At 36.6% G+C, this 21745-nt stretch overlaps 1 protein-coding gene across 1 annotated transcript in view; it reads left to right on the top strand.

The window, feature by feature from the left end:
- HDAC9 (histone deacetylase 9) overlaps nucleotides 1–21745 on the top strand; it is a 910581-nt gene that overhangs the window by 730337 nt on the left and 158499 nt on the right. Inside the window, exons 18-21 of the mRNA XM_073009077.1 lie at nucleotides 14687–14742; nucleotides 14988–15075; nucleotides 20980–21099; nucleotides 21413–21510. Coding sequence (XP_072865178.1) covers nucleotides 14687–14742; nucleotides 14988–15075; nucleotides 20980–21099; nucleotides 21413–21510 — 362 coding nt within the window. The remainder of the gene's footprint in view (nucleotides 1–14686; nucleotides 14743–14987; nucleotides 15076–20979; nucleotides 21100–21412; nucleotides 21511–21745) is intronic.

Raw genomic sequence — 21745 nt, 5'->3', positions numbered from 1 at the left:
ACTTCCAAGGTTTTCTACTGCTGTATTTTTACCTGAATATTTAAAACATAGAACAAATAAATAATGTAAAATGAAAAATATCTTCCAAGTAATTTATGTTTGTTTTTATCTTTGATGATATTAAATTTGATATCTGCTAGTTTATGTATATTGCAGATGGTTCCTTGCTTTTTTGTTTCAATCTCTGCAAAAGACATTTTTTGGCTTTTTTGATACTAGTGTTCAAATTGTACGTATCATACACACTTGGAGAACATTAGTATTTTTCACCTCTGTAATTTTATATGGCAGTAAATTTCATTCACATGTGCATGCTCACCCCCACCAACCCCAACTTGCCAGAAAATGAAAAGGCTAGTCAATTGCTTTGATATTCTTTGTATATAATGTTATTATGTACCTAATGCCACATAATTTAATTTCTTTGGTCAAAATTTGTATTCAGTTGCCTAATTTTTACTAAATTGATCAAATTTACTTGTTGGTAGCTATTCTTCTAGTGTATAGCCATGGAAAATTAGAGTTTAATGCAGGAAGAACATTAACAATTAGAATAATATAGTCAAAACTAAAATCATCTATCCAAAGAACCTAGACATTTTGTTAATAGTTATACAATATACATTGCAATTAATCTTCAAATTTTTGAAATTTTCTAAATCTAATTGAAGATGTTTATATGTTACAAATGATAGTGAAAATATTAGTACTACTGTTGATTGAAGGAACGTCTATTGTAGTAAAATATGAGTATAAGACAAAGAGATATTACTATGGGGCACTCATTGGTACAATCTTTATAGCCCATTATAATCTTTTTTCAAGCCGTGATTATTACTATTATTGTGCGCTATGATCTTCAAAAAGGCTACGAACATCTGTCCTAAAAAATAGTTAGTGTCTTAAAAACAAAAACAAATATTCTTCTTCCCTAATTTCTGGGTTTTTTTTTTTTTTTGAAGATGTGCATTCTGGGGCCATATTTATATGATGAAAAATATCTGATTTTGTTTTTTAATCAATGTGATCCAAAAATCAGTCATGTTTCAAAAAATTTGGCCAATTGAATGGTTGGGCCTTGTGTCAAATAAAACCACTGCTTGATAAACTAAACAAATTGCTTTCAATGGGTTATTATTGCCTTACCAAGACCACATGCTGATGATTTCCCCCCTCACAACAAGACCTTCTTCATAGTGGATCCATTGTTTTTATTTTCATAAAAGGCTCTACTTAAATTACATTTAATAGAAGCGTTACCATCAGATGCCCTGTCTCCTTCCTACCAGAAGCCTGGTTTTTCACAAATGCATTTAGTCCTATCTGTAGCTCCAGTTTTGCCAGGCTGAACACCGTAGGTATAATGGGCCGGAGATGCCAGGCCCTTAAGAACTGTTTTCCAGTGCTGTCAATAAACTCCCTCCTTCCAGATTCTTTACAGAGCAGGGCTGGCAGCTGTGCATAGGCTTTGGGATCCACCATCCAGTTACATTTCTAATGCTGGGCTCTTGTTTTCCTGGCTCCCTTGAGCTGGCTCAAAGAAACAAAATGGTATTCCCATATGTCCCTTATTGTTTTCTTGGCAAATATCCCTACTCCCCTTAATCTCCCAGATTCCAGCATGAGAGACAAATTTTCTTTGTGAAAATTCCCTCCCTCAGAGGCTGCAGATTAATAGCATTGATTCTAAAGCAAACTGTCTTTTTATAAGGTCTTTTTAAGGCTGAAGTTAGCTGGGTTTAGGGGCTATATTAGCATATTCCAAAATATCATGCATATGGTAAACCATAGCAATACAATACAAAGCAATACAAATAACTGAGCTTGATTTACTAATTTGAATGTTAATACCAATGGTTCAGATATGAAGAGATGCCTAGTGACTGAGTGATCCTCTTTCCCTTTCTCATAAAGATTTATGTGTTAAGGCAAACCAACTATCTACAATCTTTAGTAGACATATTCATTTATTTTTACTTCTAAATAAAGCTTAATTCCAATAAATTGAAGTTAGGAAGGAAGCATTCTACTTTCACATTTTTGCTGCCATAATATAAATCATGTGAAACTATTTTTCATCACAGAGATTAGTGCAGCTAAAGAGGAAGACTTTAGAACTTTAGACTTTAGAACACGTCAAGGATCCACAGTTACTATTGAACAGGAACTTGGAATGTGAGCTAGTATAGGCATATTGAATAAATGATGAACTGTATCATATTCATACTGGTTAATTTGAGATTGCCAGTTATTTAACAGGATATTAACATTATAACTATACCTGAGCCATTTCTGAGAAGAGGAATCTGAGCCAATTGTTGCATACTCTCTTACAAGGTCAACAAAACCAGGGGAAGTAATGCAGGAGGAAAGACTTCATTTTCTTTCTCTGCTCCTAAATTGGTTTCTGGTCATCTAAATCCCCCAGTCCATTACCAGAGAGTGAGAGCAAGGGAAGGCAGTATTCATTCATTCCATTTTCATGCATGATCTTACTCAACAATTTTTAACATCTCAGTGACATCAACAAAGACACTGTTTAATTTCCACTGAACAATGTTCAGTTTCTTTAGATTAAAAAAATGGAATCTCATATCACTATGTTAAGTGTAACCAACACCATTTTGGATGGGGAAGCAGTCACATATAAATGACCTATCAGAGGTATTCCACAAAGACCTAAGGAATGTTGATTGTATTTTTTTGGGCCCTATTCAACTTTACCTGAATAAAAGGGGGAAAATCCTTATAAATAAACTACTTAATATACCTAGGTGAGCAGTATTATTTATATTGTAAAGCCTGTCACAACAAATATCCTTACACACTCACTTCCCCCAAACAAAAACAACCAAAAAAACCCAAAGAGGGTTCAACCAATAACACAAATGCTTGAAGCAGTGATTTTCCAAAACAAAATTTGAGTGTAATAGGAGAACATTTGGATCTTTTTTCCAGTTAAACTTTTCAAAAGCATTATGTCCTGACCATGTTTCTGATTTCTTGACCTCTGTACAACTTAATATAAAAAATCAGAAGTTTATTGCTGTAAATATTTTAAAATATGTTAAACTAGCTAATGTATGCTTTATTTCATTACTCTTTTGTTCTGTCATCAGGTAAGAGACTTGTACACATGGCAAGTAAGATTATTGGGAAGTTAGAAGGGGCACTTGCTAGCAAACCGATTTTTGAGGGAGAAAAACTACTATCCCTGCATAGTCATAGAAACTGCAGATTCTGGCTGCTTTCAACAATTCTTTTGTAAAACACCCAAATTGCCTATGCACAAGTATATTTAATAATTAGAGTTACCATTAAATAGCAAAGTGAATTAAATATCCTCATTCTTCTTAAAAAAAAAAAAACCCAAAAACTTCAGCCTACATTTATGTAAAGAATGCTTCTTAAAGTCATTTTCAAAATTGATAATGCATCAATATGAATTTGGGTAGCTGAAATTTTGGCTTCCAGTGAAATAGTTCACACACATAAAACATTGCATATGAATTTTCAATTCAGCAAATGTATTGGAAGTAGTAATTCAACCATCACATCTTCACTTGGAAATATATGCTGTAGAATTTTTCCATACTGTGCTTGCTTTTGATCCATATTATTTTACTGAGCATTGATACTTTCAAACATTTAGAAGTACTTTAGTGCTGATACTTAGGCATTGGGAGGTAATTATTGAGCTCTAAATTACCAGTACACTCAGAGAGGAATTTTAAAAACAGAATCTCAATCAGCTGGTCTGATATGCTCAATTAGTTTTTGGATAGTAGGCAGTAACATTATACATAAAACATTTTTCTCTGTATGATTTTTCATTTTGTTATAGTCTCCTAAAATAGTTATATTTATAAAACTTAAGTTAAAATCTAATATTTGATCAACTACTTCCAACAAAGAAACAATCATCTCATCTCTTGTCAGTTTATAAATGTTACACAGACTTACTATTCTCTGCACTACAGCTATACCTTTACCAAGAATAAATATATAAAAATTAGTAAGTAGCTAGCAGGACTACTGGGTGTTAAAGGTAGTATTAATTTAAGCTCTGCCCTCATTGCTTAGTGTTTGTTAAAGTCTGAATCATCTTGACTTTTTTGTTCTGCATTCTGTATTTATTGGCTGATTCTGGTACACGATGTGTTCCTACTCTCATTAGTGGAGATTTGACCTTTATTTTTCATGATTTTGAAGCCTAAAGTACTCCATCTAGGTTGGAATTAGTAGCGGTTCTTACCATCCAAATACTATTTGGTTATGGGGGTGTTAGAGAAATGGAAATATACATTTCTGTTGCCCATGGGACAATCTTAATGAATGCAACAAGTAAAATTGTCATATAAATTTGCACTTTCTTATTTTCTGTACCCATCACTGCCATAGCAATAGACTTAGTTTATGTGAAATTTAAAAAAGAAAGAAAGAAAGAGAAAGAATGTTTAGCCAGGCACAGTGGCTCATGCCTGTAATCCCAGCACTTTAGGAGACTGAGATGGGTGGATCACTTGAAGTCAGGAGTTTAAGACCAGCCTGCCCAACATGGCAAAACTCTGTCTCTACTAAAAATACAAAAATTAGCCAGGCTTTGTGGCATGCACCTGCAATCTCAGCGCCTCAGGTGGCTGAGGCAGGACAATCGCTTGAACCCAGGAGGCGGAGATTGTAGTGAGCCGAGATCGTGCCACTGTACGCCAGCCTGGGTGACAGAGCGAGACTCCATCTAAAAATAATAATAATAATAAATAAATTTTTAAAACCAACAAAAAATAAATGTTTAAATTGGTTCCAGTGATTTGCTTACTGCCTGCGCTTTATTTGCCTAGGGAGGGTTTCACTACGTATATAAAGAATATAAAAATAAATCTGACATTTTGATAAATTTGCCCAGAAAATGTGAATTTCATCAGTTGTGAAAATAGACTAGTCTAAAATGATCAGATTCTTTTTCTTCAAATCCAGTTTTGCATATAAATGAATCCATAGATTTTCTTTCCTGGGTACCACATGGCTGTATTTGGCAATTAAATATTCTCTTGTACTTCCACATGTGGTCACAATGGAAAACATAATTTCTTCCCTTTAAACTAAGGAGAAACATCTATAACACCAATCTAAATAACAACAAGAAAGTAGGAATGTTGAGTATTCAGTCCTTGAAACATCAATCGTCACTTTTGGTGACATTAAAATACTGCCAAAGTTCTATTATTAGTCATGTTCATGCCTGAAGGGAAAGTAAAACTTGAGAAAAAATGTTACAAATCAGTTCATTAAAATAAAATCTATATCACCATTAAGTTGAGTGAAATCCACAGAAAAGTACTATAGGATATATTTGCTTAGATTCACTGTTTGGTCTTTGTAACTTAAAATATAAAGCAAATAGTTTTTCCATGTTATTAAGTAGAAAAAAATCTAAATTATATTGCATAATACGGCATTTTTGGGTTTTGCTACAACAATCTAAGATGCTCATACGTTTAAAAAGGTTAAATATGGATATCATATTCACTTCAAAGTTTGAGAAACAGATTTGTTTTCATAAAATAAAAAACATTTTCTATTTTTACTGCCATTAAATGAGAAAATAATAAATTAAACCACTAAATTCTTTCTTGCATATGTTTTCTGATAGTTATATTTTGTCAGACTAGTAGATTTTCAAGTTCTTTGAAAAACAGTAAATTAACTATTTTTAAAAACTTGTTGAGAAATACTTATTGAAGAGAGACATGTTCTTGAGCCAAGGAGAAACTTAGTTCAAGTATAATACACAACACATCTTTATGTCAGAAAAATGCTACACAAATTGCCTGTCAGGAGACTCAGAATTCAGTGTGAAAAGCAGATACTGTAAGAATAGTAATCTTATTTTAAAACATTTTCACAGTTTCATCAAATCAATGATTCTATTCATTATAAAACACAAAATATCTTATGTGTTTTAAGAAAGAAGGTGCTCCCAAGTCTAAACAGCAACCTTCTCCCAAAACCTGGGCTGCAAAATCTGGGGCCCTTGAGAGAAGGAAACTTTTCCAGCAAAGCCCAGAGTACAGGAATGGCCAGAGGGAGAGGAAAAGAGCCAGGGAAGTAGCTATTCATAGATCTATTTTATCATTCTTTACTGGCCACTGTATGTCAGGTACTATGTAAATCTATCAGATAAAATGGTGAGCAAAAAGCAGATGCTTTGGGGAATGGGGAGGAGGACATTAATCTTATAATAAACATAATAACAACAAATGTATTAAATAATCACACCAAGAGGTGTATCATTACAAGTAGAGATGAGTTCTCAGAAATCGGGGTTGGCAGATCTCTAAGAGCATATTATAGAGTGTCTTAGTCCATTTGTACTGCTGTAACAAAATACCACAGATGCAGTAATGTGTAACAAGCAGAATGTATTTACCCACAGTTCTGGAGGCTGGGGTCAAGTCCGAGATCAAGGTGCCAGCAGATTTGATTGTCTCGTGAGGTCTTTCTCTGCTTCCAAAATGGCACCTTGTTACTGTGGCCACCTGAGGGGAGGGACAGTGTGTCCTTACGGGGTGGAAGGTGAAAGGGCAAGTCCACCAAAGGCTTCATGAAGCCTATTTTATAATGGCCTTATCCGATTTATGATAGGAAATGCTCACATGACCTCATCACTGCTTAAAGGCCCTACCATTTAATAGTATCATATTGATCCTTAAGTTTCAACATCTGAATTTTGGAGGGAACACATTGAAACCAGAACACAGAGGAACTTGACGGTGACTGATAGAGGCTCAGGAATGGTTTCTCTGGTGAAATGATGTTGGAGCTGAAATGTGTGGATAAGGAGGCATTATCCAGGCAAAGGGAGGGAGTGGGTAAGTGGAAGGCATCCCACATAGAACTAGGAGCATAGGCAGAGCACTGTGGCAGAAGGAATGAAAAGGCCAGTGTGGCTGGGGTGGAGAAAGCAAGATGGATGGTGCTACAAAATAAAATTGATGCAGTGGTAAAAGGAAAATCAGCTGTTTTTCTGTATATTTGCAATTAACATAGAACACTTCAGACACCATATGTATGTGTTTTTTTCCTACAGCCAGCAATTCTCCAATTATCTGCAGACACTGACTGGGCGTCCTACAGTTTAACTCAATTCTGACACTCTCTTCCTGTAGATAGAATCAGATCTCACAAGTTAAGGGCTCAGTCCCACCAGACTGTCCCCACTTCAGATGCCAGTTGCACGTCCAGGTTGTCATCTGTGCCTCTGCCCAGTTGGCTATAAATCAGATGTTGTTACAACCCCCTCTTTGGGTCTGATTATGCTAAGATAACTTCCAGAACTCAGGAAATCAGTTTACCTACTAGATTACTGTTTTACTATGAAAGACACAACTCAGGAACAGCCAGATGGAAGAGATGCATGGGACAAGGTATGGAGGAGGGGCACAAAGCTTTCATTGCCTCTCCAAGTGTGCCACCCTTGCAGTTTCTCCACACGTTCACCAGCCTGGAAACTCTCTGAAACTTATTTTTTCATTGTTTATGGAGGTTCCATCACATGGACAAGATTGATAAAATTATTGGCCCTTGATAATCAACTCTACCTCCACCCTCTCTCTCCTCCCCAGAGGTTAGGGTGTGGGGATCAATATTTCAATCTTCTAATCATGTTGTTGGTTCCTGTGGAAACCAGCCACCATCCTGAGGCTATCCAGGACCCCCCAGCCCCCAGTCATCTCATTAACATACAAAAAGACACCTTTCACTTCAAAGAGTCCAAGGGTTTTTGTGTTTTTTTTTTTTTTTTTTTTTTTTTTTTTTTTTTTTTTTTGAGACAGAGTCTCACTCTTGTCACCCAGGCTGGGGTGATCACGGCTTACTGCAACCTCCGCCTCCCAGGTTCAAGCGATTCTCCTGCCTTCGACTCCTGAGTAGCTGGGATTACAGGCACCTGCCACCACGCCTGGCTCATTTGTGTATTTTTAGTAGAGATGAGGTTTCACCATGTGGCCAGGCTGGCCTTGAACTCTTGACCTCAGGAGATCTGCCCACCTCAGCCTCCCAAATTGCTGGGATTACAGGTGTGAGCCACAGCACCCCGCCACATATTTCCTTTTTATATCATAGGTGAACAGAGACCAGATCAGGCAGTTGACTAGTCTTAAATGACTGTTCTTATGTGCCAGATTGTCTGGAATAGAATCCCAGCACTGTCACTTGCTAGATATGAACCTTAGGCAAGTTGTTTCATCTTTCTGTGCCTCAGTAGCTTCATTTGTGAAATGGGGATAATAATATTATCTGCCTAACACAAGTTGTTAGGATTAAATGGGCAATACAATATTAGATTTTATTATTTATCATATTATTTGTATTTTGTTATTTATTATATATTCTGCTATAATATTATAATATAATACTTTTATTTGTCATTTTGTTTTGTTTTTTTAAGACTTAATATGTTTTTTATTCTGATGGAAATAACCCAATAGAAGAAAACACAGGTTATCAGAGAGAGAGAGAGGAAAGCCGTGAGTGAGATGTCCTTGAATAGGTGAGAGGGACTAAGATTAAGTGCACACGTCAAAATTGTTCTCACATAGGGTCAAGGATGGTGGGGTAGGTGAGTAGAATTTCTGGTGGAAGAATGTAGACATTGTATTCGAACTGCTGCTATTATCTGGTGAAATAAGAAGAAAAGTCATCAGCAAAGGGTAAGGAATGAGCAGGGTAGGAGATTGGAAGAAAGAAAGGAAAGGAAGGTAGAAATGCTCATCTGAAAGGATAGGAGAGTTCATTGTTAAGGAATATAGTATGATTGCTGGGCATCACGTAATGTTTATTTAAGGTTTGTGATCATGAATTTAGGCGACAAATCATTTGGCTTTTGGGTACGCTTAAGTGCAGGAACAGAACAGGTGTGACTTGTGTTTAATCAGGATGATAATTTTACCACAGGAGTATGTTGGAGGGAGAAAGGGACAAAGTGATTGAAAGTATGTCTGCGCCTCCCCAAAATTCGTATGTTGAAGCCCTAATGTCCAGTGTGGCTGTATTTCAATACAGGCCTATGAAGAGATGATAAGGATCACATGCAGTCTTAAGGTCCCCAGTCAAATAGGCTGGTACCCTTGTAAGAAGTGGAAGAGGCCAGGCACAGTGGCTCACACCTGTAATCTCAGCAATTTGGAGGCTAAGGCAGGTGATCACTTGAGCTCAGGAGTTTGAGACCAGCCTGGGCAACAGGGCAAAACCCCATCTTCACTAAAAATAGAAATTAGCCAGGTGTGGTGGTGTGTGCCTGTAGCCCCAGCTGCTCTGGAGGCTGAGGTGGAAGGGTGACTTTAGCCCAGGGGTTGAGACTGCAGTGAACTGATATGGCACCACTGCACTCCAGCCCAGTGATAGGGCAAGACCCTGTAAAGAACAAAGAAAAAAAAGAAGAAGAAGAAGAAGAAGAAGAAGAAGAAGAAGAAGAAGAAGAAGAAGAAGAAGAAGAAGAAGAAGAAGAAGAAGAAAGAGGAGGAGGAGGAGGAGGAGGAGGAGGAGGAGGAGAAACACCAGAGCCCACTTTGTGAGTGCTCACACGTAAGGCACCTGAGGGTGGCAGAGGGAAGACAGCTGTCTGTAAGCCACAAAGAGAGCTCTCACCAGAGAACAAACCCTGCTGGAGCTGATCTGGGACTTCCAGCATCCAGAACTGTGAGAGATGCATGTCTGTGTGTAAGCCACCTAACCTATGGTCATGAGGTATGGCAACCTGAGCAGAATACACAAAGGGAGTATGCTGGCAGGAGAAAGAGACAAGATGACTAAGTGTATATGTGAAAAAGTAAATTTAATGATGGGTCTGAAGTTTAACCCAGATAAGAAGGAAAGCAAACATGGTGGTGGGGGTGATTGATGGATAAGCAAACATGAATAAGATGAATGGATTGGAAGTCCTGGTTCAGATGAAGCTATAACTGGAGTGATAGGATAGTAGGAGAGTAGGATGCTTGACATTGAAATCATGAAAGTGGTGTTGCTATTGGTAATGATAGGGTCTAGGAATATGACTGTAAACAAAAAACTAATGTATTGAAAGCAAAGAGTCAGAGAACTCAGAAATCAGGATATTGAATGGATTGTCTGTGTGGATGTTGAATCACACAGTGAAAGCTCTCTTTGTGGCTTGCAGACAGCCATCTTCCATCTGCCACCCTCATGTGCCTTTCGTCTGAGCACTCACAAAGTGAGCTCTGGTGTCTTATCCACTGTGTGGATGTTAGAATAATTACTGGAGGAGTAATTCAAAAGGCAGGAATTCAAAAGGCAACATATTCAAGGAATGCATTCAGATATAACTGCATACATTTGAGTGATATTTAAAAACAAAATCAACAGGAATTTGTCATGAAATAAAAGGGGATGGAGAAAGGATAGGGAGAAGGTGCCATAAAAGACAACTCACTGGTCTCTGACTTGAGCCACTGGATCAATCATGGTACCATTTCTAAGTTAGAGAAGTCTGGCAGAAGGTCAGAAGTTTGATCTTGGTATAGAGTTTTAAATGACTTCGATGCATCCAAGTGATATTGAGTAGATGGACTAATATATATTGGGCTGGTTCCCAGAGAAGAGTCCATCTTTGGAAATAGAAATCTGTGAAATATATGAGATGAGTGATGGCTGAATTCATAAGACTGGTGGCCTTGCCTAGGAGGTGTGGAAAAGCAGAGGAAAAGACAAAGACTTGGACTTGAGTAATTTCAGTATTTAAAAATGAGAAGACTTAGTATGAGCCTCCAAGGGAGATTGATTAGGAAGGGAAAAGATAGAGGAAAACCAGGAGAGCGTGAAGTTACAGAAGCCAAGAATAGTCTTGTGAAAAGGAAGATGCAGCCAATAGTTTTGAAAGTTTAGGGCCAGAAGGCTGAGATGAAAAAAAAATGACCTTGGAGTTAGTAGCATGACGGCCACTGGTAACTTTTGTAAGAACTTCTTTTGTGGACTAATGAGGTTGGAGGAGAAATTAGAGGTTGATAACTGAAGGAGACATGAGGAAAAGGAGAAAGTAGGACAGATCACCTTTTGAAGAATGTTGACTATTAAATGGAGAAGAAGAAAAGCGTGGGAGCCGGAGGGATTGATAGGATTAAGGACAAAGATTTTATATATACATATAAATTATAAAAAATATATATTTGTATATAATTATAAAAATATATAATTATTAAAATTATATAGATATATATAAAATCTTCACATACACATACATACATACATATAAACAAATACACACATATATACACATACACACATAAATATACACACATATCATATATTATATAGTTTATATTTATATAATGTATATAATATTATATTTATATAATATACATTTTTAATAGCAGAAGCTTGAACCTATTTGAATCTCAATACAATGTCTATAATTTGGAGGGGAATTATACAAATGTAAAATGTTAGTGCGAAAAGTTTTATAAGGGATGGTAGAAAAGCAGGAAGGTTGGGGTCCAAATTGCAGGCAGTGAGACAGATTTTAGAAGGACTAACACCTTCTCTAGTGTAACAGAGAATAAAGGAACCCGGACTGCATTAGGACTCAGAGTCAGGCATCTTACTGTGTTCTATCTTCTCTTTTTCTGAGTGATACAGTTCTTTTTTACAAGAAAGTATTGTGGGGATAGGTGCAGTGAACTTTGAGTTCTCAAAGCAGCAGTGAAGAAACAAGGACACCAACTCTGCCTGCTGCTGCAGGCAGGTTTGTGAGGTGTGAGAGAGGAAAAAGCTACCACTTGAGCAGATTATGGGAGAAGCAACCTTTTGAGGTTTCAGCTAAGGAAAGGGGGGCACTCAGAAAATATATGGAAAATGTAGAGGAGTTTGATATTCCTGAGAGCACAATGGAAGGTTTGGGTGGATCATGATGACTGAGAAAAAGTTTGTTGATTTTGGCGAGCAGAAGATCATTTTCAACCTAAGATTAAGCAGTTTCAGAAAGAGTTTAGCAGAACGATGGAGGTTCCCGCAAAGGATTATAAAGTGAAAAGCAGATACTTCGTTCAAGGAATTTAGCTGTAAATGAAAGAAGTGAAAGGAGGAAGACAGAATTCACGTCTGGGTTTTTTGTTTTGTTTTGTTTTGTTTTTTATAATCCAGCTAATTACCTATGAGATTTCATTTCCATTTTGTTTCTTAACATAAACTCTAGGGTCAGACTGACTTTCTTCCGTAATACTAAAATCGTTTCTTCTTTGTTTTCATGCTTTAACCCCTGCCTAGGATGCCTTAAATTTTTTTTTCTTCCTTTGTAAACACAACTTTTCTGGTAAGACCCATTAGCCTGGTAAGACTCAATATTCCCTGTTATATATATTTTTTCACTATTAGATAATTCATTTTTTGTTGTAAAACTGTTTGAAAACTACATGAAATTTAGCCGAGTGCAGCAGTGCACACCTGTAATCCCAGCACTTTGGGAGTACAAGGTGCGTGGAATGCTTGAGCCCAGGAGTTTGAGACAAGCCTGGGCAGCATAGCGAGACCTCGTCTCAAAAAAAACTATATATATATATGAAATTATAAATTAAAAATAAAATAACCCATATTAAACCTTCCTTTGTATGTATTATACTATGTATATTATTAATACTAACACTTCAAAAATTAACATTATAAAGTATTTTCGGTTCCACTAAGTATTTATAACAAAATGTTAATGACTGTCTAACAGACCATGGTATAAATGTACCATAAGTCATTAACCAATCGCCTAACGTTAGCTTACTAAAGTAATTTGGTTTTCCCTATTATAAATAAGACACTATCTTTTACATAATTGCTTGTGTACATAGTTAATGGCACCCTTAAGGCAGAACTTTTTTAACTAGATGGACTAAATCAGAAGATACGTATTTTTTTTAAGGCTCTGGATATATAGAGGTGAATTATTTTCTAGAAAGGCTCTAATGAATTACCCTTCTACAAGCAGCATATGAGCATTTAGCATACCCACTCCATTGTCAGCATAGAACATTTTCTAAAAATTTAATTTCCAGGGTGAAAAAATGGCTTCTCTCTGGAATTCTAAGCTATGTTTATTTAATTACTAATTAAGTTGAATCTTTAAATAGCTACTGGTTACTGGGTGTTTTCTTCTGTATGTTGTCATGTCATACCTTTAACCCATTAAACATATTTTTAATTGAATCACAAAATTTTAGTGTGGTTGATCTAATCAAAATAGTTCTTTACATGCTAATTATATTGCCTTGTATTATATAATTGTTATTTTCATCCTAACTATTGGTTTCCCAGTGAACTATGTGCATCTGTCATAATCTTTACCAAATTCTCCATTCTCAGAAGTCCTGTAGCACTCTATAGTGTCAATCTACCATCTTAATATTTCAGTCTCTATTATCTTGTTTTTCATTGATAGTTTCTTTCATATTAATATATTACCATCAGAGAGATAGTAAGTGTCTTAAGAATAAGAACAGGGAATATGTTTATCACCATTACTAGATTTCTAATTGATATTGTGTTATATGATTCTAATTTGTTTCTGAGTTTATTATTATATATATTCAACAAAATATATAGCAAATTAACTCATTGTGTGTTAATGACCGTAACATTCTGGAAAAATGTGTGTGCGTTTAAAGACCTAGAGAATAGATTGGTTTTCTCAATATTTTTATATTTGCAGTGAAAGGTTTGAAAATAAAAGTCCTTGGGGTATGTTGAAATTATTTCAAAAGTTTTAGGATTGTGTATAAAACAGCATTCATGTGCTCTTTTGAGCATGTTACTTGAACCATAGTTAAGTGAAAGGTGGTGTGAACCATATGATAAATGATTACTTCACGTCAAACAACCCAACTTTTCTGAGCATGCTGGTTTTGCAAGGATTTATAGTTCCCTGCCTTCATGCCGGAGTTACTTCAGCTTTCCGTGATGCATTCCAACTAATCTGGAGGTTAAGGCATTTCTTGATCATGGATAGATCTGCTTGCTTCTCAGCCCTGGAATTCTTTATAAAATTCCAGAACGCGGGCTAGAAATTGACTTAGGGAATCCAATAAAGTTGCAAGTCTTGGCGGTCATCCAAGCTAAATTTATAGACTGGAAGAAATGTGGGCTTTCCATTGTTCTCTTTTTCACCTTTCTGGGATTTCTTTTGTGTTTATGTGAGTGTGTGAGTGTAAATTTATCATTTTACTGACATTGCAGTGTAAATAACCATCGAGGAGATTCAGTTAAAGAATTTTCACTTTGGATCTTCTCTGGTCTTTCCAAACTTTGACCCAAACCTGCACCAAGAGTGAATTTCTTCTCCCTCTGTAGGATGTTGATGTCATAAAATAAGAAGTTGTTCTTGAAAATGAATCATGCTAGTTTAACAGCTGACGTGCATGTTTGCCAGCTAGGTGCAACTCCCTGAATCCTGTCCTTCCCCTGACTCGGAGCATTCTTTTTGGACATGATCTGAGAAAATGTGATCATATGTGTTGTTTCTCTTCATTCTGTGACTGGCAATGGGGGAACAAAAACAATCTCGGAAGCGTATGAGACTTTAGTTTTGTGTGTGTGTGCCTGAGGCACTGTCGTGCCTGGAGATCCAAGCAATCCCTCTCCTCCCCTCTCCATTATATCTGACCATTGAAAACCTGTCTTGTTTTTACAGAATGGGTTTGCTGTTGTGAGGCCCCCTGGCCATCACGCTGAAGAATCCACAGCCATGTAAGTACCAGGGACTGTTGCCCATCTCCAAGCACCACGGTTCCTGGCGGTCACCTGCCCCGTGCATGTTTCTGAAGCCTTTAATTGTTAGCAGATGGACTGAAAAATCTTGCGAGGTACTCCCAGAAGCAGATTTATGGCTTCAGAGATCATATAGCATTTAAAAAAAATGCTCTGAACATTATTTATAATGGTTTTCCTGGATGATTTGCTTTCTTATTTCTCTGTTCTTCTCTATTCCGCAGGGGGTTCTGCTTTTTTAATTCAGTTGCAATTACCGCCAAATACTTGAGAGACCAACTAAATATAAGCAAGATATTGATTGTAGATCTGGTATGTATGCCTGGCCAGAGCTGCATTTTCAGTGATTCTAGATAAAAGGGAGTGGATTTGTATTTCTCTGTTAGGGTTGTCTTGCTTTTAGCACTTGCAAACAACTGAAGGGTGTGTTTCCTTTGAATGTGGAAACTCATTAAACTCAGGATTGCAGTTCTGAAACCATAAACATTCACGTTTCACTTTCATGGTGTTAACTGCAATTTAATGAGAAGAAGGCGCAGATCAGGGCAACTTTTATGATCCTTAAATGAATTGATACTTCCACAGTTAAAATAACCCAACAGAACCTGAATTTACTTTTCCCTACAGAATATAGACTCAATAGTCAGATGTGCTGGAAAGAATGCTGTTGCTTTGGTAACCAATTGGCCACTTCCCCTGGTTAGCAATCATGTTACTTGTTGTGCAACAGTGGTATTATTAAAACAAGTCCGCATGTCACTGTTACTGAAAAGATCTCCAATCTCAGATGCCAGTTTGGGATGATTCTCCAAAGGAACCCTGAGTGATTAAAAGTCAGAGGCATTAGATTAGTCTTGCATTTTAACATGATGCATTCTTACACATTAACGTTATAATTTGTTTAACAAATGGTTTGTTTAAAAGCAGATGACACTTGGCATATTGTCCACAGTATATTCATGAATAATGAGCTGGAGATCTGCCCCGTACAAAAAGGACCAACCCAGGAAAGGGCGAAAGAGAAGTGAATGGTGATTTATGAGCCCCGTTTTCGGTTTGCCTCCAGTTCACGAGGAGGTGTGATAGGTTGTCTGACAAAGCATAGACAGGAAATGAACCCTGGCATCCAAACCGAACCTGGGACATCTGAACTTAATTAATTTTTGCAGGTGATAAAAGATTTAAAGGCAAAATATGCTAAAGGTTTTTTTTGAAGTGCAAGCCTTAATAGTCTAAATCTTGTTCATATCTGCACTCATAATTAAATCTTATTGGAAGTCACGGCCTCGCCCTCCAGCCTTCGAATTCAGTTAAGCAGACACACCAAAGGGTTGAGAGAGCACAAACAAAGCCATGTGAAGAAATGCTTAGTTAAGTTAAAACGAAGATAAAAGAAATGGAAAAACGACACCCATTTGTTGTGCTTCGTTGGAATATGGGTGTTTTTCACACACTGTATTGAAGCATTCCTGCAAGCACTTCGGAGAGAAGAATATTGAAATCTGACTATCCATGTATTTTCCAAACATGCCTAAGTCTCAATGTCGGTCATAGTTCACCATTAAAGAAATGTGTTGAAGGCCTAGATATACTACAGCAGTAAGATGTTACAATTTTACAAAAATCAAGACATCAGTACCCATTTTCTCATTTATATGCAAAATGACAGCTAAATTAATTAATAATTGCCATTCTGCATAATTTGTAAGATATTAAATTTTAAAAAATAATATGCTCCTTGTTCTGTAAGTTCTATGTCAGGAAGATAAGCCAGAAACTTAAGAAAAGCAGATAAAGAGCAAAGATTGTGGGGAAAGAATTTTTCTAAGCTTTCTAAATTTGTGAAAATTATGTAAGAAGGTGATTGGTCAACTGTTTGTCCTATCCTTAAGGATCTTTTAGTGTTTACGTCTAAAGAATCTCCTCTGCTACCATTTTAAGGTTGTAGGAGGATAGTCAAAAACTGTTAGGAGTCCCCTTTGAAAACACATTTGTGATGTCTAGACTTAAAAGTAGTGAATTGTACAAGAGACTTGAAAGCTAAAATGCCTCCCTTGTGGTAAATGGCTACTTTGTACTTCAGAGGATTTATATGTAAAGTTTTGTTTTTGTACAGTAATACAGTATAGGAATAAAAGACTGCTGGAAAAATCTGATACGATTTATAAAATAAGTTACCTGGTAGCTCCAAGGAGTTTCCTGTAAGCTTCCTGGCCTTTGATTATGTATTTGCTCCATTATCCAATCAGAAAGGATACTGATTTCCCAACAGGCTGTAGTAGACGAGAAGTTTTTGTTTCAGATTCTCTAAATATATGGAGTTCTGTCCAAAGGGTTGCCTCTGAGATCACCACCAGCCCACATATTCTTACTTTCAAGTCTTCCAAATTCTGCAGCTGCAGGGCTACTTTGAGGAAATTCCTGTTTCTTCCAGCTGCTGAGAAGGAAGTTTTAAAGTGCCACGTGGCCTTGAGACATCCGTTCTCCCTGGCTGACAGGTCTATTCTGCAAGTTAGCAATGAAAAAGCCAATAGATGGCTTTTCAATAGCCAAAATAAAGAACAACAAAAAAGTTATTCCTGCAAATCCGAAGTCATTAATGTTAGCTGGGGCGTGTGAACTAACTCCACAAATTATAGCGCCAATAGATGGCAAAGGTACTCCTTTGTCCAACAGTTTCAGCATTTTTATATGCTTAGTAAATACAGAGCTAGAGTTCTAATTCGCCTGCTACTTTGGGTCACAGCCAAATTCAGCAGTGTTGAGTATTTTAGGCAAGAATGATTCTACCCGATCTGTGGAGCTCATTTATTCCATTTTCCTTTCTGAGGCAGATCCCAAACATGTTCAGATGGGTGTGGAGAGGGAGCAGGTGTACTTGCTTTTTAACTTGCAAGAGACTGGCCATTGTGTTTAGGGGACTAACTTGTCCTGCAAGGAAGACTGTATGACTCAGGTAGCTTTTAGGTAACGTGACTTTTAGTTTGACAATAGCACTTTTTAAGCTGTCTTTGTAAAAGGAAAATTAATTCAAATGTCCTTAGATTTGGGGAAATTGCGTTGTTGATCAAGTTCATTTAGATCTTTATTACAAGTCCCTAAACTAAATAACTAGGAGTGATAACACTAGCTGGTAGAATATATGATTTGTTCAAAGTTACTCCAAGTTATTTTAACATAATAGTGAAAATATTCAGGTTCTAAATCCTTATACAGCATCAATGTTTACAGTATGCTTTTTAACCAGTAAAATATTTAAATGATTTTTCAGCATTTCCCCACATATCTTAGATACAAGGTCTATTTTGGGGCTTTTAATGTTTCATTTTGTTTCATTTCTATAGTAATTTCTCACAATCACCAATAATTTTCTTATCTTAGTTTATTATATATGTGCTGCCATGCAGAAGCAAGCTTTAGATCATACCTGACCAATGAGTATTTTGTATGAATATTTTACAGCAAGGAAAATGAACAAAAAAAAAATGATATTCTTTTTTTTCCTTTTTTTCTTGAGACAGAGTTTCACTCTTGTTGCCCAGGTTAGAGTGCAATGGCACGATCTCAGCTCACCGCAACCTCCACCTCCTGGGTTCAAGTGATTCTCCTGCCTCAGCCTCCCGAGTAGCTGGGATTACAGGCATGTGCCACCACAGCCAGCTAATTTTTGTATTTTTAGTAGAGACGGGGCTTCTCCATGTTGGTCAGGCTGGTCTTGAACTCCCAACCTCAGATGATCTGCCCATCTCGGCCTCCCAAAGTGCTGGGATTATAGGCGTGAGCCACCATGCCCAGCCTTAAAACAATGATATTCTTAAGACTATACTATAAGTTGTTCCCCCAAACAAAAGACATAATTGAATTTAACCTTTATCACTAAATATTTGGTGGATATGAATACAGAATCAAGAATTGCCATATTAGAATGGATTTATGTATTTTGATAATAATGTCTGTTGAAAATCTTATTATGCTGTGAACAGGATTTTATTTGTTACTCAGAAATTGAGTAACACGTTTTTCAAGAACAATTTTATATCTGAGAGAACATATCATTTTATATGTGATTGTTTTAAGTAAACATTTACAGTGTCCCCAGAGAAACAAAAGTAATCAAAGCAATATTTTTCTGCTGTTCAAATTGTGGATGCATTTACGCTCAGACCAAATGTGTCTTAGAACTGACTAAAATTACTATTGTTTAGGGGAAATACAAATATTCCCTTAATGTTGTTTTTCAAAATATTTTATTTGTCCATTTTCTAGATATCCAGTAATAAACACAAAAGACATTGTGGCTTTAATTTTTTCACCCTTGTTTACATAAAGGAAAATAGTTTTATCTCCTCCTTCCTTTCCTTGGGATATTCAGAAATCCAGGAATTAATACAATTTGACTAAGTTATTTTTTTTCCTGATGATGTATGTCTTTAGCTGAAACAACTTTCTAGGATAATGTGTATCTGTCCCAACATTATGATTTCTTAATTTTGGATATGTGTACCATTCAAAAAGGGGAAAGGATTATTGTATGTCTATGCCATGGATGGTAAGACCAATGCAGGTTTTCAGAATTCACCGAAAGGAGGCTATGATAGTGTCTAGTGAAGGAGTACTGGGCTGGAGATTGGCATGAAGACAGGTCATATAAACCTCCTAAGGAGCAATAATGACTGACAACCCACCTCACAGTTTTGCCAAGAGGATCAAAGAGATTATGAATGTAAGTTTCAGTTAACTGTATAATCATTAAGAGTTTGGCCTTTGGAATAGGAAGTAGATTCAAGACCCAGTCATGCAACTTATTACCTGTATAATCTTAGTAACTGAAACTCTCTGAGCCTCTGTTTACTTATTAAATAATCCATACCAGATATTTATATAGTGCCTGACTAAAAATCGTAGGAATCATTGTTGAAAATAGTGTGATTCTATATCTTACTAATATAAAGTAAGTATATAGTTACAAGTTTTTACAACTTTCAAATCACAGAACCAGAAACTATGTATGTTTAAAGTATAGCAGTCATATTCTATTGAATGCAAATACATAAATTATCCACTTTTGGAGTGGCTCATTATTTTTGTTCAGAAGATATTATTAAGCATATTAATTAAGGTGTTTTTTGTTTTTTTTTTTACACTTGAGGTCTTTCAGTGAAGACATTTAAAATAATGCTATTAGTTCTATTGACTTACCTTTCTTATATCAATTCTGGCATGTATCTGTATCATAAAACAGTGAGAAAAAAGAACTGTCAAGTTTTATATCAAGCTTTTTTTTTTTCCTTTGAATGGGAAAGAGGACTGGTGTAGGGAAAGGAAAAAAGAGCAGGAAGGAGGCTGTAAAGAAAGTCATTATATAATATTTAAATTAGGTAGATTGCACAAGATTGCATAAAACCCCATGCCATCCTTCTGCTTTGGCCCAAATGATTTAAGAGCTAATGAGCTCATGCTCCTGTGTCTTTGACTCTGCGTTACCATTTTATCAAAATGAAATATGAAGTTTTTTTGCATCTGGCTTCTCTTTTGAAGTGATTCTAACTGCGGAGGGATTGCTAACTGAACTGAACGCTTCAAGAAAGCCAATTTATTCAGCTGGTTGCAAAGCCTTTGACCTTAATGGTGGGACTTGGCAAATCAATGCATACACGTATGTTTAGTGTTCTGTCAAGAATTGCGAAAATGCTCTGTAAGCCATAGATCCTTCTGCAAAATACTAGTTTGTAGTTTAGTTTAAACATTAGTCTTTTTTCAGAGGCCAATGAGGCTAGTTAATTAAGCCTGAGGGGTTATGAACTGTTGGCAGTTAATAAGTCATAAAATTCCTCCATAAAACAGGATGCAAGATTCCATCACTGAAGCAAAGAGTACAAAGAGCCGGTGTATAAATATCTAATTGTACCAAAGGACTGGGCTTTCTCAATGACTGCTCATCTGGAGTCTCCAGGGCATGCTCGCTGTGGTTTCCTGATTTTTAGAAGCCAGTTTAAAAAATGAGTGCATTAAAGGGTAATTTGCCTGAAAGTTCAGGAAGTAAAGGGGGTGGAGTGGAAGCAGGCTGAATGGGAGAAAGAAAAGAGGAACGTAGTGAGAAGACAGAAAATGAAAAAGAAAGTGGAGTGGAAAGACAGAGAACTAGAAATCAGAAAGGTTGTCTCCACACAAAGTTAGACATGACTGTATTTGTCGTCTGTTTTCATTTCCCCGTAGGATGTTCACCATGGAAACGGTACCCAGCAGGCCTTTTATGCTGACCCCAGCATCCTGTACATTTCACTCCATCGCTATGATGAAGGGAACTTTTTCCCTGGCAGTGGAGCCCCAAATGAGGTTCGGTTTATTTCTTTAGAGCCCCACTTTTATTTGTATCTTTCAGGTAATTGCATTGCATGATTACCCCTAATTTTCTTGTCCTTTGCTGGTGTTTTAAATTACACGAGATTACTGAATTGTCCCATGGGACCAAAAACCAGTGCAGAACAAGTGCATAACCCAGAGCACTGTTCATCAGGGAAGGCTGGGCTGATTTGATGTGTTGTTTGATGTTTATTTCAAGAGCTCTCCTGTCCTTGTTTTCCTCTCTTCTTGCTTTCTTCCATTTGCCCTCTTCTCTGCCCACCATGGTGTGTCTTTCTCTTCCCAGGTTGGAACAGGCCTTGGAGAAGGGTACAATATAAATATTGCCTGGACAGGTGGCCTTGATCCTCCCATGGGAGATGTTGAGTACCTTGAAGCATTCAGGTTGGTACTTCTTTCTCTCTGAAAGTGGCAAACTGGAAAATAAATGTCCATTGAAATAACACCAAATATGAAAGAGAAATGTAAATGTAATTAAGGTAAATTATCGCTCAAAGTCACATAGGAATATGTGTAAGAAGAAAAGATATATCAAGACCTGGTTTTAATTATACAGGTATATTGACCAATGGCCCATTTTCTCCCTTCCCTCCCAAATAAGGAGAAAAAAAAATTTATT

This window comes from Chlorocebus sabaeus, chromosome 21, assembly GCF_047675955.1.
Source record: "Chlorocebus sabaeus isolate Y175 chromosome 21, mChlSab1.0.hap1, whole genome shotgun sequence".
In the NCBI taxonomy this organism is placed as follows: domain Eukaryota; kingdom Metazoa; phylum Chordata; class Mammalia; order Primates; family Cercopithecidae; genus Chlorocebus; species Chlorocebus sabaeus.
Note: the sequence above shows the minus strand (reverse complement) of the source record. Positions and strands in the feature narration are given on the sequence as shown.